Source organism: Natrix helvetica, assembly GCF_964273705.1.
Source record: "Natrix helvetica genome assembly, chromosome: Z".
Classification (NCBI taxonomy): domain Eukaryota; kingdom Metazoa; phylum Chordata; class Lepidosauria; order Squamata; family Natricidae; genus Natrix; species Natrix helvetica.
In genome coordinates, this window is record NC_138554.1 from 129,838,530 (window position 1) to 129,854,585 (window position 16,056).

General features: G+C 38.2%; 1 protein-coding gene across 1 annotated transcript in view; it reads left to right on the top strand.

Annotated features, from left to right (window-relative positions):
• The window catches only part of PTPRN2 (protein tyrosine phosphatase receptor type N2), a gene marked incomplete at its 5' end in the record, with an annotated part of 788,338 nt that overhangs the window by 322,771 nt on the left and 449,511 nt on the right, over positions 1-16,056 (top strand). The window contains one exon of the mRNA XM_081933438.1: positions 13,191-13,270. Coding sequence (XP_081789564.1) covers positions 13,191-13,270 — 80 coding nt within the window. The remainder of the gene's footprint in view (positions 1-13,190; positions 13,271-16,056) is intronic.

The window sequence follows — 16,056 nt, forward strand, 5'->3', positions numbered from 1 at the left end:
ATGCGCAGTTGTGTGCTTTGAGCCAACTGGTTTGTTGGGAATGCATGGCATATAAATTTAAAAATAGCAAATATAGGTACTCCTTGATTTTTGACCACAATTGAGCTCCAAATTTCCATTTTTAAGTAAGTCAGTTGTTAAATGAATTGTGTCCAGTTTTGCAACCTTTTTTGCTACAATTTAAGTGAATCACTGCAATTATTAAATGAATCATGCGATTGTTAAGTGAATCTGGCTTTCCCCATTGACTTTGCTTGTCAGAAGCCAACTGTCAGAAGTCACAAATGTTGATCACATGACCCTGGGACATGCCAGTTGCTAACGGCTGAAGTTTGACTGTGAGGATGCTGCAATGGTTGTAAGTGTGAAAACTAATCATAAGTGACTTTTTTCAGTGCTGTTATAACTTCAGATTGTCACCAAACAAATGATTGTAAGTCAAGGACTACCTATAGGTGAATTTGCACACACTACTAGTATATTTTTCTCTTCTCTGTTTATATATATATCTCAAGTTGATGAATATACTGAATACTGCTATTTTCCCCAACACAACAACCCTATAAAGTGCTTGTTCTGAAATAGAGAGTGACTGACCCAAAGTCACTTTCATGCCTAAGGAAGGCTTAGAACTCACGTTCTAAGTCAGCATTTGTTTTGTGTGTATATGTTTTATTTGCAGTTTTCCTTTAACAACCAACATATTTTGTGGACAGTGTAATGATTGGGTCAATACATTTTTTACACAGTGCTAATAATAATACAATTACATATATATAGTTTTTATCTTCCAACTTCTAACCTTAATATGCTTATTATAATTACAATATATATTCTTTTATGTATCGATATGTATGATGCATTTCCCCAATTTGTACTTATCCCCACACACACTTGTTGGGTTTTTTCTATAGCAATCTTTTTATCTTTAAACAGTACTATTCTCTTTTTATAATTCTTTATCACTTTCTCCAAAAATATACTTCAACATCCATTACATTTCTTCATACAATGTGTTTGTTGATGCCTGTTAAGTCACCAATATTTTAATATTTTAAGTATTACTCAAATTCCACCATATTTCCAATATCTCAGTTTTCTATAAACACCAATAAAACAATTTATTAATAAAATTTAATCAGTCTCGGGCTTATATCTCTGAGTCTCCTGAATTTGTAGTCTTTAAAAGCTATAAATTCCAATATATTTTTGCATACTGTTAATCATAATAATACATTTAAATATGCCTAATCACAATCTTCCACCTCCTAACCATTGTATATTTATGGTTATAAAAATTTGATTATATATCTATGTGTTACTATTGCCCCAATTTATACTTTCTATTTGTTTCTATTAGTTTTTAATATAATCACAGTATTACAAGATATTATGTCTCTATCCGTCATCTCTCATCCTTTTTAGAATTTCATCATTTATTGACTTTTTGGTGGTTCTTTTATATTTCTCTCTTGGGATCCTATATTTCTTTCTAATATTTTTACATGGACTGAATGTTCCCTCTGCCTTCTCCCTTATCTCCTTTTGCTGCATCATTTGGATTCCCATCTATAACCCTTTCATTATTTTTTGGGAAATCATCTTCTTTTTGTCTTTGCTATTGTAAGCTCATAAGGAATTATCTATTTGATTCTTAGTATTTATTGTTATTGTCTATCGTACTGTGTCTGAGCAGACCTCAGTGTTCTCTTGTCATGTCAGACATAATCTGTTTTTTTTAATAGCTGTTCTCATACTTTATCAATCCTGTCACTATCCATTCTTCTTAAATATAGCTTTTTCTTACAACGTTCTCTCCAGACATAAACAGAGTATTTGAGGTGAGAATTGAGCAGTTCAAAATACAGTAAAGCTTTTACTACAATAAGACAAAACTTGAAAAAGACCATGCAAGTTTTTTTTATCATTTATGAGGTCCAAATTGAAAAACTAAAGTACCTTGTTGAAATCTGTTGAAATCTTTTAGCAATGTTATTTGATGTGCCCCTTTCAACTCAGTCTGGAAGAAAGTGTATGGGGGGGGGGGCAGAAGCTGCATTTTTTGCATATCAGATATGCAAAAATTTGACTACTGCTCTGAACTGTAGAATGGTCAATGCAAGATTGCAAGGAATCATTATCACTAGAAAGGCGAGATGCATTTTAAACCAGTATTTACAAAACATACATAAAATCTGGTTGCAATACTAGAACATAGGAAGAATCCTTGAATTAAAAAAAATCTGGCTAACCCATAGTCTTGTTTCTATTAATGGTTCCTAATACTAGCCTAATTGTTCCTCATAGTGGCCAATCATATGCCTATCAACAAGGCACAAGAGCAATAGCTTTTGAAACCAAACAGCTGGTTTGATGAGATATGCCACTTCTAAAAGCAATATATGAACTTTTCTTTCTTTCCATGTGCTTGAAATGTTTATTTGATACATGTCTTTAGGATTGCTCTGAAAATTGTATTTTGAATTGCTATATTACCAAGTTGTATCTTAATGGAAATATATAGCTAGTTCTTGACTTACAGTTTGCTTAGTGACTGACTATTCGTATTTACATGATGATGTACAATGGTACTAAAAATAGTGATTTATGACTATATTCCACACTTATGATAATTGTAGCATCCCCATGATCACATAATCAAAATTTGGATGCTCAGCAATTGGTTCATGTTTATGAAGGTTGTAGTGTCCCAGGGTCATGTGATCACCTTTTGCAACATTCTGATAAGCAAATTCAATGGGAAAGCCAGATTCACTTAACAACCATATTACTAACTTAACAACTGCAATGATTCAGTTAACAACTGTGGCAAGAAAAGTCATAAAATGAGGCAAAATTTACTTAACATATATCTTACTTAGCAACATAAATTTTGGGCTTGATTGTGGTTGTTAGTCAAGAACTATTTTATAGGCTTTGGCTTGGCTGTCATCTTGTTATATAGAATAATCTGAATAATCTGATAACCATTTAATAAAACTCATTCATGCAGAAGTTACAAATTAGAAAAATCAAAATAATCTATTAGTTTACAAATTATTAGAAGTTATCTGGCAACCTATTAGAATAGTTAAAGCCAACATTGAAATAATATTTAAAAGCCGTGGTGGCCCAGTGGTTAGAATGCAATACTGCAGCTAATTCTGCTGACTGCTGGCTGCCAGCAGTTTGACAGTTTGATACTCACCAGCTCAAGGTTGACTCAGCCTTCCATCCTTCAAAGTTTGGTAAAATGAGAACCCAAATTATTAGGGGCAATATGCTGACTCTGTAAACGGCTTAGAGAGGGCTGTAAATTGGTATATAAGTCTCAGTGCTATTGGTATTTTGTAAGTTTATTTTTGTTAATTTTATCTAGTTGTAAAATCTAATAGAAATAAGCAATATTTTAGAAAGAATAAAAACATATGTTGCCTTTTGAATACTTTCATTAATTTATTGATTATGTGCTAATAGTTCAGTGTCAACTCTTACTCATCACAAGACTTCTTCATAAATATCTGTCTCCAACTTGTTCAGAGCTTCCAGTGTTGCATCCATCTCCAATTAAATCCATCATCTTTGTCTCTGCCCATACTCTTTTTCCTTTTCCTTACATCAAGTCCATATTTAGAAATACGAAAAGTGATTATATGTGTATTATTTATTTTTGGCTAAAGAGATTGTACTAAAATATTTCATCATGTAGGTGAAATTCTACAGTACCTAATATACACTCTAAAAATTTCACTACCCAAATTGCTATCATTCTATAAAAAGAATTGTCTTAGCAAGAAAACTAAATGACATTTAATTAAACATGAAATGACTACTTACCCAATACTTACTATAAGTCCTTCATATCTTTCTAGATAATTAGAAATAAGTGATTTTACACACTCCATGGTGTCAGATGAATGGAAACACACACACACACACACATACACACACAGAGCAAAAGAGAGTGAGAGAGAGCACTATGTACACGCATAGCTACATACAATAACTATTCAGAACACAAGAAGCTGGTCTCATTCCTTATTTAATCATGACATTTGAAGTTATAATTTTAAAACCATGTTATTTCCTTCTGCCTAAAATTCTTCCGTCTGGAATTAACTATGTCTTCACTTCATACTTCTTAAATTCTTTTCCACTAGGGGGTATAGCAGACTGTCACATCATTTGACTATAATCTTTCTTTATATTTTATTAATGAGGATCCACATGAGGAAGAAGTGTGATCATCTGAGATTCAATCCATAATCTATAAGTACTTAAAGTGGTCTCATTTATAAATTTAATTGTGGCCCTACAACTGAAATGATGCAAACAATTTTCCATTGATTGTGCGCCTGTGTTCCCCACTCAAGTTATCTTGCTTTTCAATTTGATCATTAATGAGAAACTCATATTATTTCATTTTGCTTTAGAATTAGGGGAATGCTAATGCGAACATTGCTGTGCTGCTTAAAGAGAAATGGAGAAGGAAGAATTTCAAATTAATATAAATGACTTTCTCATATAAATCGACTAATTATATATTAGCAATTTACAACATTGCCAGTATAGCTACGTATATCTTCCAAAATTTTCTTCTATTCAAAATTAAGCCATTGCTCATATGGAGATAACATGCTTTTGGTTATAATTCGTTATAGCCAGCTTTGTAATAATTTTACTGTAATGTGAATGCTTTGAGAAAATAGCCTTGAAACAACATTTAGACATTAGAAATAAGTAAATTATAATTTAATAATACCGTATTTTTCAGAGTATAAGATGCACCTTTTTCCCTCAAAAAAGAGGCTGAAAATCTGGGTGCATCTTATACACTTAATACAACATTTTTTATCTCCCAAAACCCCTCCCCTTCACCAAAATGGCCGTGCATAGCCTTTAGGAGACTTGCAGAGAGCTCCTGGGGGGCTGGGGAAGGCGGAAATGAGCGAAAAACAGATTGATTTTTGCCCTCCCAGTCCCCAGCAGTACTCTATAAGCTTCCTAAAGGCTATCCATGCTCCTTTTTTGACAAAAAACAGGCATGTTTTTGTGAAAAACGGGTCATTTTTTGCTCATTTTGGGGGGGGCACCCACTAGGAGCACTCTACAAGCCTCCTAAGGGCTATTCATGCCCTTTTTTTGAAAAAAATGGGCCCATTTTTTTCTTACTGCGTTCTTGTGTTCTGCGAGAATAAATGCACACATTGCAGAACACAAGAACGCAGTAAGAAAAAAAAGAAAAAACTTCCTCCCTTTTCCAGCACCTTAAAGCTACAGAACATGAAATTAATTTTGAAGAAACCAAGTTAATCTCCAAAACAGAACACTTCAACAAGAGAATAATTATGGAAGCTATCGAAATAGAGAAACACCCCCACAACATGAATAAATGTGACGATACCTCCCATCTACCAGACATCTGGAAACCAGCCCTAGTCAACAAATGAGCCCCACCCACTACCCAGGTCTTTACAACACAAAACAACAATAGACACACAGCCAGCACCAATCAGCACCAATCTACCAATCATGATACAACCACACAACCAATCATTCTTTTATATATTCTGGACGGGTATTCAATGTGAGAGTCTGAGGCTTTTAACAGAACGGTTTATTCACCACTGCTTCAGAATGAATACAACGAACTCTGGGTTGACAGTTTATTTTAAACCCACAGCTGTCAACCCGTTAACCAATAGGAACACAGCTTAACGTTAACCAGTAGAAACACAGCTTAACCCATGCTTAACCAATGTATGTCCAAAGCTGTGCTGATTGACAGCTGGTACATAACACTACTTTCCCCCCCCCGTAATGCGCATGTGTAGTCTGAGAGATACGCCGGCCTGCACCGGGTCCTCTCTGAACGTCGTACCAGGAACCCTGGCCTTGGTGCTGAAAGTGTACGAGTTGGAGCTGGCAATGGAAATGGTATCGTTGGTGTCTGAGAGTCCAGCTCGTGTTATCGAGACGACTCAGCCGGATCTTCAGTGTTGAGCGGCGCGGCGTCAGTGTTCTGTCGGTCGGCATCGGGCAGAGATGCAGCAGGGTATGCGGTAGCACATTCATCGGTGTTTGGGTCTTCATTCGTTTCCGCACCACTTGTGGTTTCTCGGCGGCGCATCTGATCTACGTGTCTCCGCCAAACCCGACCATTGCTTAGTAGGACCCTGTAAGAGCAGGGTCCTGTTACCTCTATTATTGTCCCTGGCACCCATTTAGGAGACCCCCCCAAAATTCTGGGCGAAGACCAAATCATTGTTATGGAACTGCCGCTGTTTGGCCATTATTAAGAGGCTTTTATTAGTGGCGTAATTAGGGTGCAATCTATCCAAAGTTGTTCGCAGTCTCCTTCCCATGAGGATTTCTGCGGGCATTTTGTTGTTCAATGGGCATGGGGTAGTGTGCTGCCTAAAAACATAGTTAGCTATTTTATCCTGAAAGCTTCCTGTCTCCATCCTCCTCAACGCTTCCTTGACTAATCTGACTGCCCGTTCAGCACAGCCATTACTTGCTGGGTGGTATGGAGCTGTTAGAGCCTGCCTAATGCCCAAGGAGGCTAAGAATGTTTGAAATATGGCTGCTGTCCATTGTGGTCCATTATCAGTGACCACAATGTTTGGCAGCCCATGGCATGCAAATATTTCTTTAAAGCATTGATCGTGGCTTCTGCGGTAGTGGAGCCCATTGGTATTACTTCAATCCATTTGGACAAGGCATCCACTACCACTAATATCATGGTTCCTTGTACTGGGCTGGCAAAGTCTAGATGTAATCTAAACCAAGGGAAAGAAGGAGTCTCCCATACCTGAGGCTCCGCTTTAGGTGGAGCAGATCGAGTAGCCTGACATTGAGGACACTGGCTCACACATGTCTGAATGGCCTCGTCCATCCTTGGCCACCAGACTGCGCTACAGGCCAACGCTTTCATGTGTACGATGCCCAGGTGTCCCTCATGCAATCTTGTCAATACTCGGTTTCGAAGAGCTTGTGGCACTACGACCCGGCTGCCCCATAACACACACCCATGAAGGGTGGACAGTTCTGTTCGCCTACGATAATTCGGCTGTAATTCCTCCTTAATGATTTCTGCTGGCCACCCTCTTCGTATATAGTCGATAACCCGGGATAGCACCTCGTCCAAGCTAGAGCTAGCTGCAATGTCTGTCGCCGTGAGTGGTAATTTAATGTCCTCAATGGCTAGGACTGTGGACGTAGGAGTGGGGTCTGTAACCAGTATGGGCAAGGGGCAGTGACTTAACGCGTCAGCATGTCCCAAGTCTTTACCTGGCCGGTGTTCTAGTCGGTATGAATAAGATGCCAGGAATTCTGACCAACGTAACATTCTTGGTGAAAGTATCTGGGGCGTTTGTCGGTCACCTGCCAGAATGCCCAGTAGTGGTTTGTGGTCGGTGACCAACAAGAACTGATGGCCATACAAATACTCATGGAATCGTTTGACTCCTGCTGCAGCCGCCAGTGCCTCCTTATCGATTTGCCCATAATTGCGTTCGGTACTCGATAGGGTGCGTGAGAAGTAAGCTATAGGTGCTTCGCTCCCGTTAGGTAACCTGTGAGCTAAAACAGCGCCAATGCCATAAGGTGAAGCATCACATGTGAGTGTTAGAGGCAGTCGCTCGTTATACTGCACGAGGACCACCGATGAAGTGAGGAGTGCCTTAACCTTAGCGAAAGCTGCAGCTTCCTTCTCGCACCAATGCCAGGTCACAGCACAATCCAGCAGACGGTGTAGGGGCTCAGCCATGGAAGCCTTATGCGGTAGGAAAACTGCGTAAAAGTTCAGTAGCCCAAGGAATGCTTGAAGTTCACTTTTTGATTTAGAGGTAGGGGCATTGTGGATAGCCTCCACCTTAGACTTGGTGGGATGAATGCCCTCAGCATCAATGCGGAACCCTAGGAAATCAACTGATGGTACTCCCAGGTGACATTTACTCTTTTTTAGACGTAGTCCAGTGTTCCTGAATCTCTGTAACATTGCCCTCAATTTGCGGATTAGGTCTGCCCCATCCCTTGCTGCCACTAACACGTCATCGAAATAAGGGACTACCCCATCCAGACCATGGAGTAGCCTCTCCATTAGGCATTGGAAAATACCCGGGGCAACACAGATTCCGAATTGAAGCCTCCTGCAGCGGAATGCCCCCTTATGGGTTACAATTGTCTGTGCATTGGCGGTTGCCTCATCCACAGGCAATTGTTGATAAGCCTGTGCCATGTCTAACTTAGCAAAGATCGTCCCTGTCCCAGGGAATGCAGCAAGTGCTGCACCACTGGTACAGGGTACGGGTTAGATTGTAGGGCTCTATTTAATGTATTTTTGTAGTCCGCGCAGATCATAATGGACCCATCTGCCTTTACAGGGATTACAATCGGGGTTTCCCATTGTGAATAATCTACAGGTTCCAGGATCCCTTGGCGGACCAATTTATCCAATTCTGCCTCCACTTTAGCTTTAAGAGCAAATGGTACCCTCCTAGCCTTCAGTCTAACTGGGGTTACCTGTGGATCTAAATTAAGTGTAATAGGGGTACCCTTATATTTACCCAATGTCCCATCAAACACATCGTCATATTCTCTTGCGAGCTTGTCAAAGTCATCATCAACAGAAGAAGCATGAATGCCAGTAAGATTCAAACCCAATGGTTCAAATCACTCAATACCCAGCAGGCTAGCCAAGGGGTTGGCAACTACGATGAGTGGTAAATTGCCTTTAAACTTTTTGTACTCTACCAACACCGACATCTTTCCCATCACCAGAATGAAGTTCCCTTGGTAATCTCGCAATCTGCAACTGCAATGAGAAAGAGATTCTTTAGAAAGGTTAGGTAATATGTGTTTGAGAGTGTGCCAGGAGATGATTGTTTTGGCAGAACCAGTATCTATCTCCATTTTGCATTGAGATCCTTCCAGTAGCAGTGTAAGGTAGAATTTTTTTCCTTTCACTGCTTCCTCTCTAGTGGACTGCACCTCCCAATCATCTGGAGGCTGGTTGTCCACAGAAACGGTGCAGGATGCCTTGTTTCTTCCCAGTTGCCAGGCAGTCTTCCTTTCTCCGAAACTATTCCTTGCAGTGTTGGGGTTGGGCGAGGAAGCTCGGCAAACTTTAGCTAAATGGCCCTTTTTTTGACAGCGCCTGCACACAACGTCTTTGAATTGGCAGTTTGACCGGTAATGATTGCCTCCACAGCTGAGACAACCCTCCTGAGGCCGTCCGACTGATCTAGTTTTGAGGTGGTCAATTTCTTCAGGACTCATGTCTCTTTCTTCCTTCGGGCTGCTTTGCTGGTTAACAGCAGCCGATTTCAGTACTGAGGAGCTGGCAGCTCAGTAACGCTGAATCTGAACTGTAGACTTCTCAGCCATTTCGGTGGCCTTGGCTTCGTCAACGGCTATCTGGAGGTTGATTTCAGAACGTGCTAATAACCATCGCTGCAGGTGCAAGTCCCTGATTCCACATACAAACTGTTCCAGCAATGCATCCTCTAATACAGGGAACTCACAGTTAATCGCTTCTCTGCGAAGCGTAGCCATATATTGACTAATGGATTCTCCCTCTTTTTGTAAACACTGCCTAAAGGCATGCCTTCTTGTAATCTTTGACGAGGCTGGAGCATAATGACCCTTTAATTTAGACAAAAGGAGCTCCCACGGAACTGTACTTAAAGACATTGGGCTGACAGCACTCTGGCTGTCCCAAACATTTCTGTCCCACAAGCACTCAGGAAATAACCTTTTTTTCTGTCTCCTGATACTTCAGCCAGTTCGTTAGCCATCAAGAAGCACTCAAATCTCTCCACGAATGCCTCCCACGACTCTCTCTCCGCATTGAATGGAGCGAACATAGGCATAGTCGCCATTCTTAACAGTTATTTTTTAAAACGTAATCAAGAATATTAATGGAAACTTAACATCCTATCCTCATCGCCAGTTTTATATATTCTGGACAGGTATTAAATGTGAGAGTCGGAGGCTTTTAACAGAACGGTTTATTCACCACTGCTTCAGAATGAATACAACGAACTCTGGGTTGACAGTTTATTTTAAACCCACAGCTGTCAACCCGTTAACCAATAGGAACACAGCTTAACGTTAACCAGTAGAAACACAGCTTAACCCATGCTTAACCAATGTATGTCCAAAGCTGTGCTGATTAACAGCTGGGACATAACACATTCCACTTACTGAAACAAAGCCAGCCCTACACACACACACACACACACACACACACACACACACACACACACCAAGATTTATGGAAAGATGGCAGCTCCGATCACACTTTAAGCCCCAAACCCAGCCTCAATTTATATATATAAATACACACAACTATCTACAGTATGCAAGCTAGGCAATTTTGAATTGATAAGATTTTTTCCCAGACTATGGGCTGTTGATATTGGTGATGCCATGTGGCAGAATTTCGCCCCCAATAAATATGCGGAAGAAACTAATGAGATTAGTGACAGATATGCTAAGAGAATGGTTGTTCCAAAAAAGAATTGTGTTTTATATATTATGAGAATATCTGGGATAGCAACCCTTTCCCCAAACAAACAGATTTAGGACAAACCAATTCAGAATTCTCACTTGAGACCCAAACGATCAGGTTCTGTTATCATATTCTAGGTATATAATGTGAAACATCTGTAATGCCGAGAAAAAAAAGAAAGGAATAAAAAGGATAATAGTAGCAAGGTAGATGAATTTAATTGTAGTGGTGCTGTTGTATTATGGGGGAAATCTAAAGAGCCAGGTTCAGAACATATCAACCGTGAGTAGATTTACCTATGTGATCATTAAGAATTGAGTACTAATGGAGGGAGATTTTCGTGCTTGCAAATAGGACTCTGTAGCACTTTTGTCTGCTGCCCTCCGAGCGAGATCCCTTGGTAGAACTACGAGGAGGACTGGGTGATATTCTGGGAGGTGGTCTTTTAAACATTTGGATTCTGAACAGTGGTGTGCTTATAAATATATACCATAGTTCAGCTGGCTTCATTGCACTACTGCCAAACCTCTGAACAGTGTGTTGGGTGTTACAGTCTGTTCTGCTTTCAATTGGCTCACAAAATTCTAGCAAATCTAACAATCAGCTCTTATACATCAGCACAGTATAATTAGGCTCCAGGACACCACATATCCTCGACCACTTAAGGTTTCATAAACTCACATCAGTTTCTTGAATTAGCCCTAGTAACTCACAAGTAACCTGTGTAGTTCTTTAAGAACAATTAAATGCAGTTAAAACTTGCAATTAAATTAGCAAAGGAACATGTGCTTTGCATCAGCTTGTAATCAAGTTTATGGGTAGGGACGTGGTGGCTCAGTGGCTAATATGCTGAGCTTGTTGATCAGAAAGGTCAGCAGTTTGGTGGTTCGAATCGCTAGTCCCGCATAACGGAGTGAGCTCCCTTTATTTGTCCCAGCTTCTGCCAATCTAGCAATTCAAAAGCATGTAAAAATGCAAGTAGAAAAATAGGGAGCACCTTGGTGGGAAGGTAACAGCGCTCTGTGTGCCTTTGGCATTTAATAATGCCAGCCACATGACCATGCAGAATGTCTTCGGACAGTGCTGACTCTTCGGCTTTGAAACAGAGATGAGCACTGCCCCCTAGAGTCGGGAACGACTAGCACATATGTGAGAAGGGAACTTTTACCTTATGGATAGTTCTAGATATAGAATATTGTAGTAATCCAATTGTTAGGTTTATAAAATATGTTTTACCCATGGGAAATAGATGAAGAATAAACTGAAACTAGTCAGAGTATTCCTTGTCCCCGAGTCTCCCTGTACTTTGACTGGAATCAGGAAGATTCTCAAACCATCCATCTGCCCATCAGGTAGAATGCTACATTATGTATAATAAGCCAGCTTCCTAATTACTAACCTTATAATCATCTACACCAGGGCTGCCAAACCCATGGCCCAAAGGCTGAATGTGTCATGCACTGGCACTGGCCATGTCTACAACCAGTTTAGCAAAGGGGGAAAAGGTCACGATAATTTATGTGATGCCGCCGTGACAACGTGAGTTTGACACCCCTGAACTATACACAGAAACTATGACATGCTTGAATTCAGTTTCAGTTTATCAGCCCTTGTATGGTTGGTTAACCTCTTCCATAGTAGAAGGTTCTAGTATTACTTTATGCCCAAGTAATAAATAAGAGGGTGCAATGACTTAGTGGTTAAAGGCGCTAAGTTTGTCAGCTGGAAAGCTGACAGTCTGGGTTCGAGATTTCAGCATTGCACGATTGGGTGAGCTCCCGTTCTTTGCCCCAACTCCTGCCAACCTAGAAGTTTGAAAGCAAAGGCAAGTAGAGAAATAGGTATCACTTTGGTGGGGATATAACAGCATTCTGTGTGCCTTGGTGTATAGTAATGCCAGTGACATGACCATGGAAGTGTCTTCAGACAATGCTGTCTCTCTCAACTAGGAAATGTGGTGAGCATTGCCCCCTAGACATGACTGGAAAGGGGAACTGTTACCTTGCAAATAAAAGATAGCATGTCCAGTTCTATCCATTACTGTATCTTTTTTTCCTTATAAACGTAAGTGGGAAACATCCACTTATATGGGTATAGGTGAATATATTCTAATAAAGAGCATCACTAAAATAAGAATAAAATTGGTCCCTGTCTCAGGCAGAGACAATCTCAAACTCAACGGTGAAAAATAAATAACCTCTTCTCAGTTATAATGACTATATAACATAACATGACATAACATCCTCATGATATCATTGAATAAATGATTCAAGGAATATACAGTAATTGGCATATAACCATGTATAAAATAACTTATTTTATGTAATAATGTGTTGACACACAGCAGTGATACATTGATGTCATTGTATTTTCTTTCAAAAGCTATTATCAATTTTAGCAGAATCAGACCTGGTTAATACTTAGATGGGAGTCCATCAAAGAATGCCACAACTAAAGGCATGATTGATTTTTACTTGAATCAAAATGACCCTACATTCTGTTTCCCCCCCATTTGTAATGAAGTTACACATCCTAATTTTAGTGAGAGAGTTAAAAATGATTTACAAATTTTAGTTCTATACCTTAAAAAGGAAACTAAAAGGTTATCCTTGGACACATATATGTTTTCATCTTTCTTGGTTACCAATTTTTTGCTTTAATTCCCTTTTTGTAGCATGTTGGGGCCAGCTGTGACCTTCAAAGTGCGCCCAAATGCTCTTGGTATTACCACTGCTGATGTTGTCAGAATAGCAGGTAAGAATCCTTATTTTTGAATGCAACTATTTCCTACCCATCATTTAAGACAGAAAGACAGTCACAGTAACAAGAAAATTCTTCTCATCAGAAGATTGATGTTTAATGAATAGGCGTTTGAAAAGGTAGTAGTAGCTGAAATAGAAAATCTTAAGTAACATCTCTCATTCAGTTAGAAATGCCTGACACTTCTTTGTTTGTGAAAGAACTGAATTAAATGGAGAGGAAATCTTGGATATAATAGTGAAAGAGAACTCATAATGTTGCATATGAAGCAAAAATATATCTACTCTTTAATAAATATTTGATCTTGGTGACCTCCAACTTGTATAATTGCATAGCACAGAAGAAGAATGGTTACAATGAGGTTTTATTTCTGGAGTATAGAGACCATAATCATGTTTTTGCTATCAAATTAACAATTCCCACGACCTACATATGGTAAGTACTACAAATTGACAACTAAATCTCCTTCTTAAAAAAAACACAGCAAACTGCTCTAGATTTGATTACAGACATTCTGGAATCTAGTCTTGATTGTAAATTGTTTTCCTATCAAAATCATGCTTTGAATTATACTTGACTATGTTGAGATGGTCTGTGGTTTTTTTATCGACTTCTACTGACATAAATTAATTAGGAGTTCACTGTTGTCTCTTCTCTGTGTTTTAGCTTTTAAAGATTAGCATAACTATATTACATTAAGCTATCAAGTGCTGATCTGGATGCTGTTTTCTTGTTTGTATTTCTAAAGTCCACTGTATTTTTTTTTTCTGTACATCAATAAAAGGGTAGTCAATGTTTTTGGTCTTTCTCTTGATATTTTTGTAGTTTAGGCATTATCTATTTCTTGTGGCTGCCTCATGTGGCTCCATAGCAGCCTCTTGGCCATAAAATGAAACTGACTAAAATAATCAAAATGATATTAATCAGCAAGAACAAAATAACATTAGAACTTATAGAAATTTTTTCGGTATTGGATTTTGCCACTGCCAATTTTTTTGCTGCAGTTCTTTCAAAACTCACTTGTTGGGTAACCATGTATGAGGGGCTGTGAAGGCGTTTTCCATTTCAACATTTTAGGAAACAGAAGGGACTATCTCAACAAAGCTTGAGCATTAACATCACTATGTTAAAGAATAACCCAGCAAAAGTATCTTTCAGACCATATGAAAACATTGTTTTTCCAGACATCATATTTTATGTAGAATGATGAAACTTTGTGCATAGCTAATATACAGCTTGCAAAGCAAACACATACATAGGAGGTACAATCCAATAACTCATTACTATTGTTTGTTACAGAAATATTAAAATAAGAGATTTTTAAAAGTCTACTTTATGAGCTATGTTTAACAGGTATGTCTATAGGGTATGATTAAGGGTTTACCCATAAAGAGGGCTTGACTCAGAGATAGTGAGTAGTCCAAAACCAGTCACCAGGCTAGCTTTCATGCCCAAGGTGGGACTAGAACTTACAGTCTCCTAGTTTTTATGACAGCCTCTTCATCACTATATTATACTGACTCTGTTGACTATTTTGACCATACTATGTAGACATTCCTAGGTTAGCATGTAAAATTTATGCAAATCTTCTGAAAAGTAACTGAAAAATGAACAGTGGACAGCAAGGTTCATGGGTAGATTTCTTGCTTAAGAAAAGAGTATTGTGTTTCATATTAAAAACATTGCAAGCAAATAATCTAGTACATTTTCATATTGTACTCGATTGCTAGTACATAGCCATGTATAATAACTTCTGACAATTTAACAGATTCATCAAGGCCATTTTTGTAAATGTACAATAATTATCACTTTTCTATGCAGTTTATTAGCAGTAGCACTGATATTGGAAAAGCTAAGAAAACATTTTTAATCTTGCCATCATAAGAAATGTCTACATTCTATAAATATGGAAATTGTTTATGTTATGACATGTGCAAAAATTGCCATAAAAATGGAGAATGATAATAATAGAAAAATACACTAAACTTTAAATCTATCTTTTCTGGGTATTCCCTGGCTCCAAATTCATTGTTGTATTTAGAAATTATGTGTGGAATTGAATTTACTAATACTATATTGACCATTTGTCTTGCTTAGAGACAAAAATATTTTCTGGCTTGATAAGGACCCTTGTAATCTAATTCCAAGATCTTGGAAATATTTTCAGGTTTTCTTGTCTCTTTTAAAAATCAATTACCAACAATATTGGAAGCACTGCTGTGCTTAACATAAAACAACAATATGCATTTGTGAAAAGGTTGTGTCACATATTTTCTTTGGTTTCTCTCTAAGCTAACCTAAATATAGATAACTACTGTCAATAAGACAAATTTTCTCTCTGTGGGACAGTCTTACAGATCTTATAGATATATTATATGTGTAATTATAATTTACATAATTGCTGTGCATATAGCAGTTACATTTGGGAATCTTATCCTTAAATTACCTGACTATCTACAAATTATATTAAATTGTAACATATATCACCTTGGGGTATATCTTCTTCCAAAGACTATGTTTTGAGGGAAACAATAAGCTTATTAAAACAGCTGTAGTCGATAATGAAAATGGCAATATATGAAGACAATTACAAAAATATAATCTTATGTTTTACTTACATTTTCTCTAGTTTTTATCATTCTGAATTAAAATGTTAATTATATAAGGCCTCCCAATGTATTTAATGCTGTGATTTAGCTTTATCACAGCATCTTTGTATACTGTATTGCAAATTTATTTATTTATGTAATGTAGCTGTCTGTCTCACTTCATGTGATTTT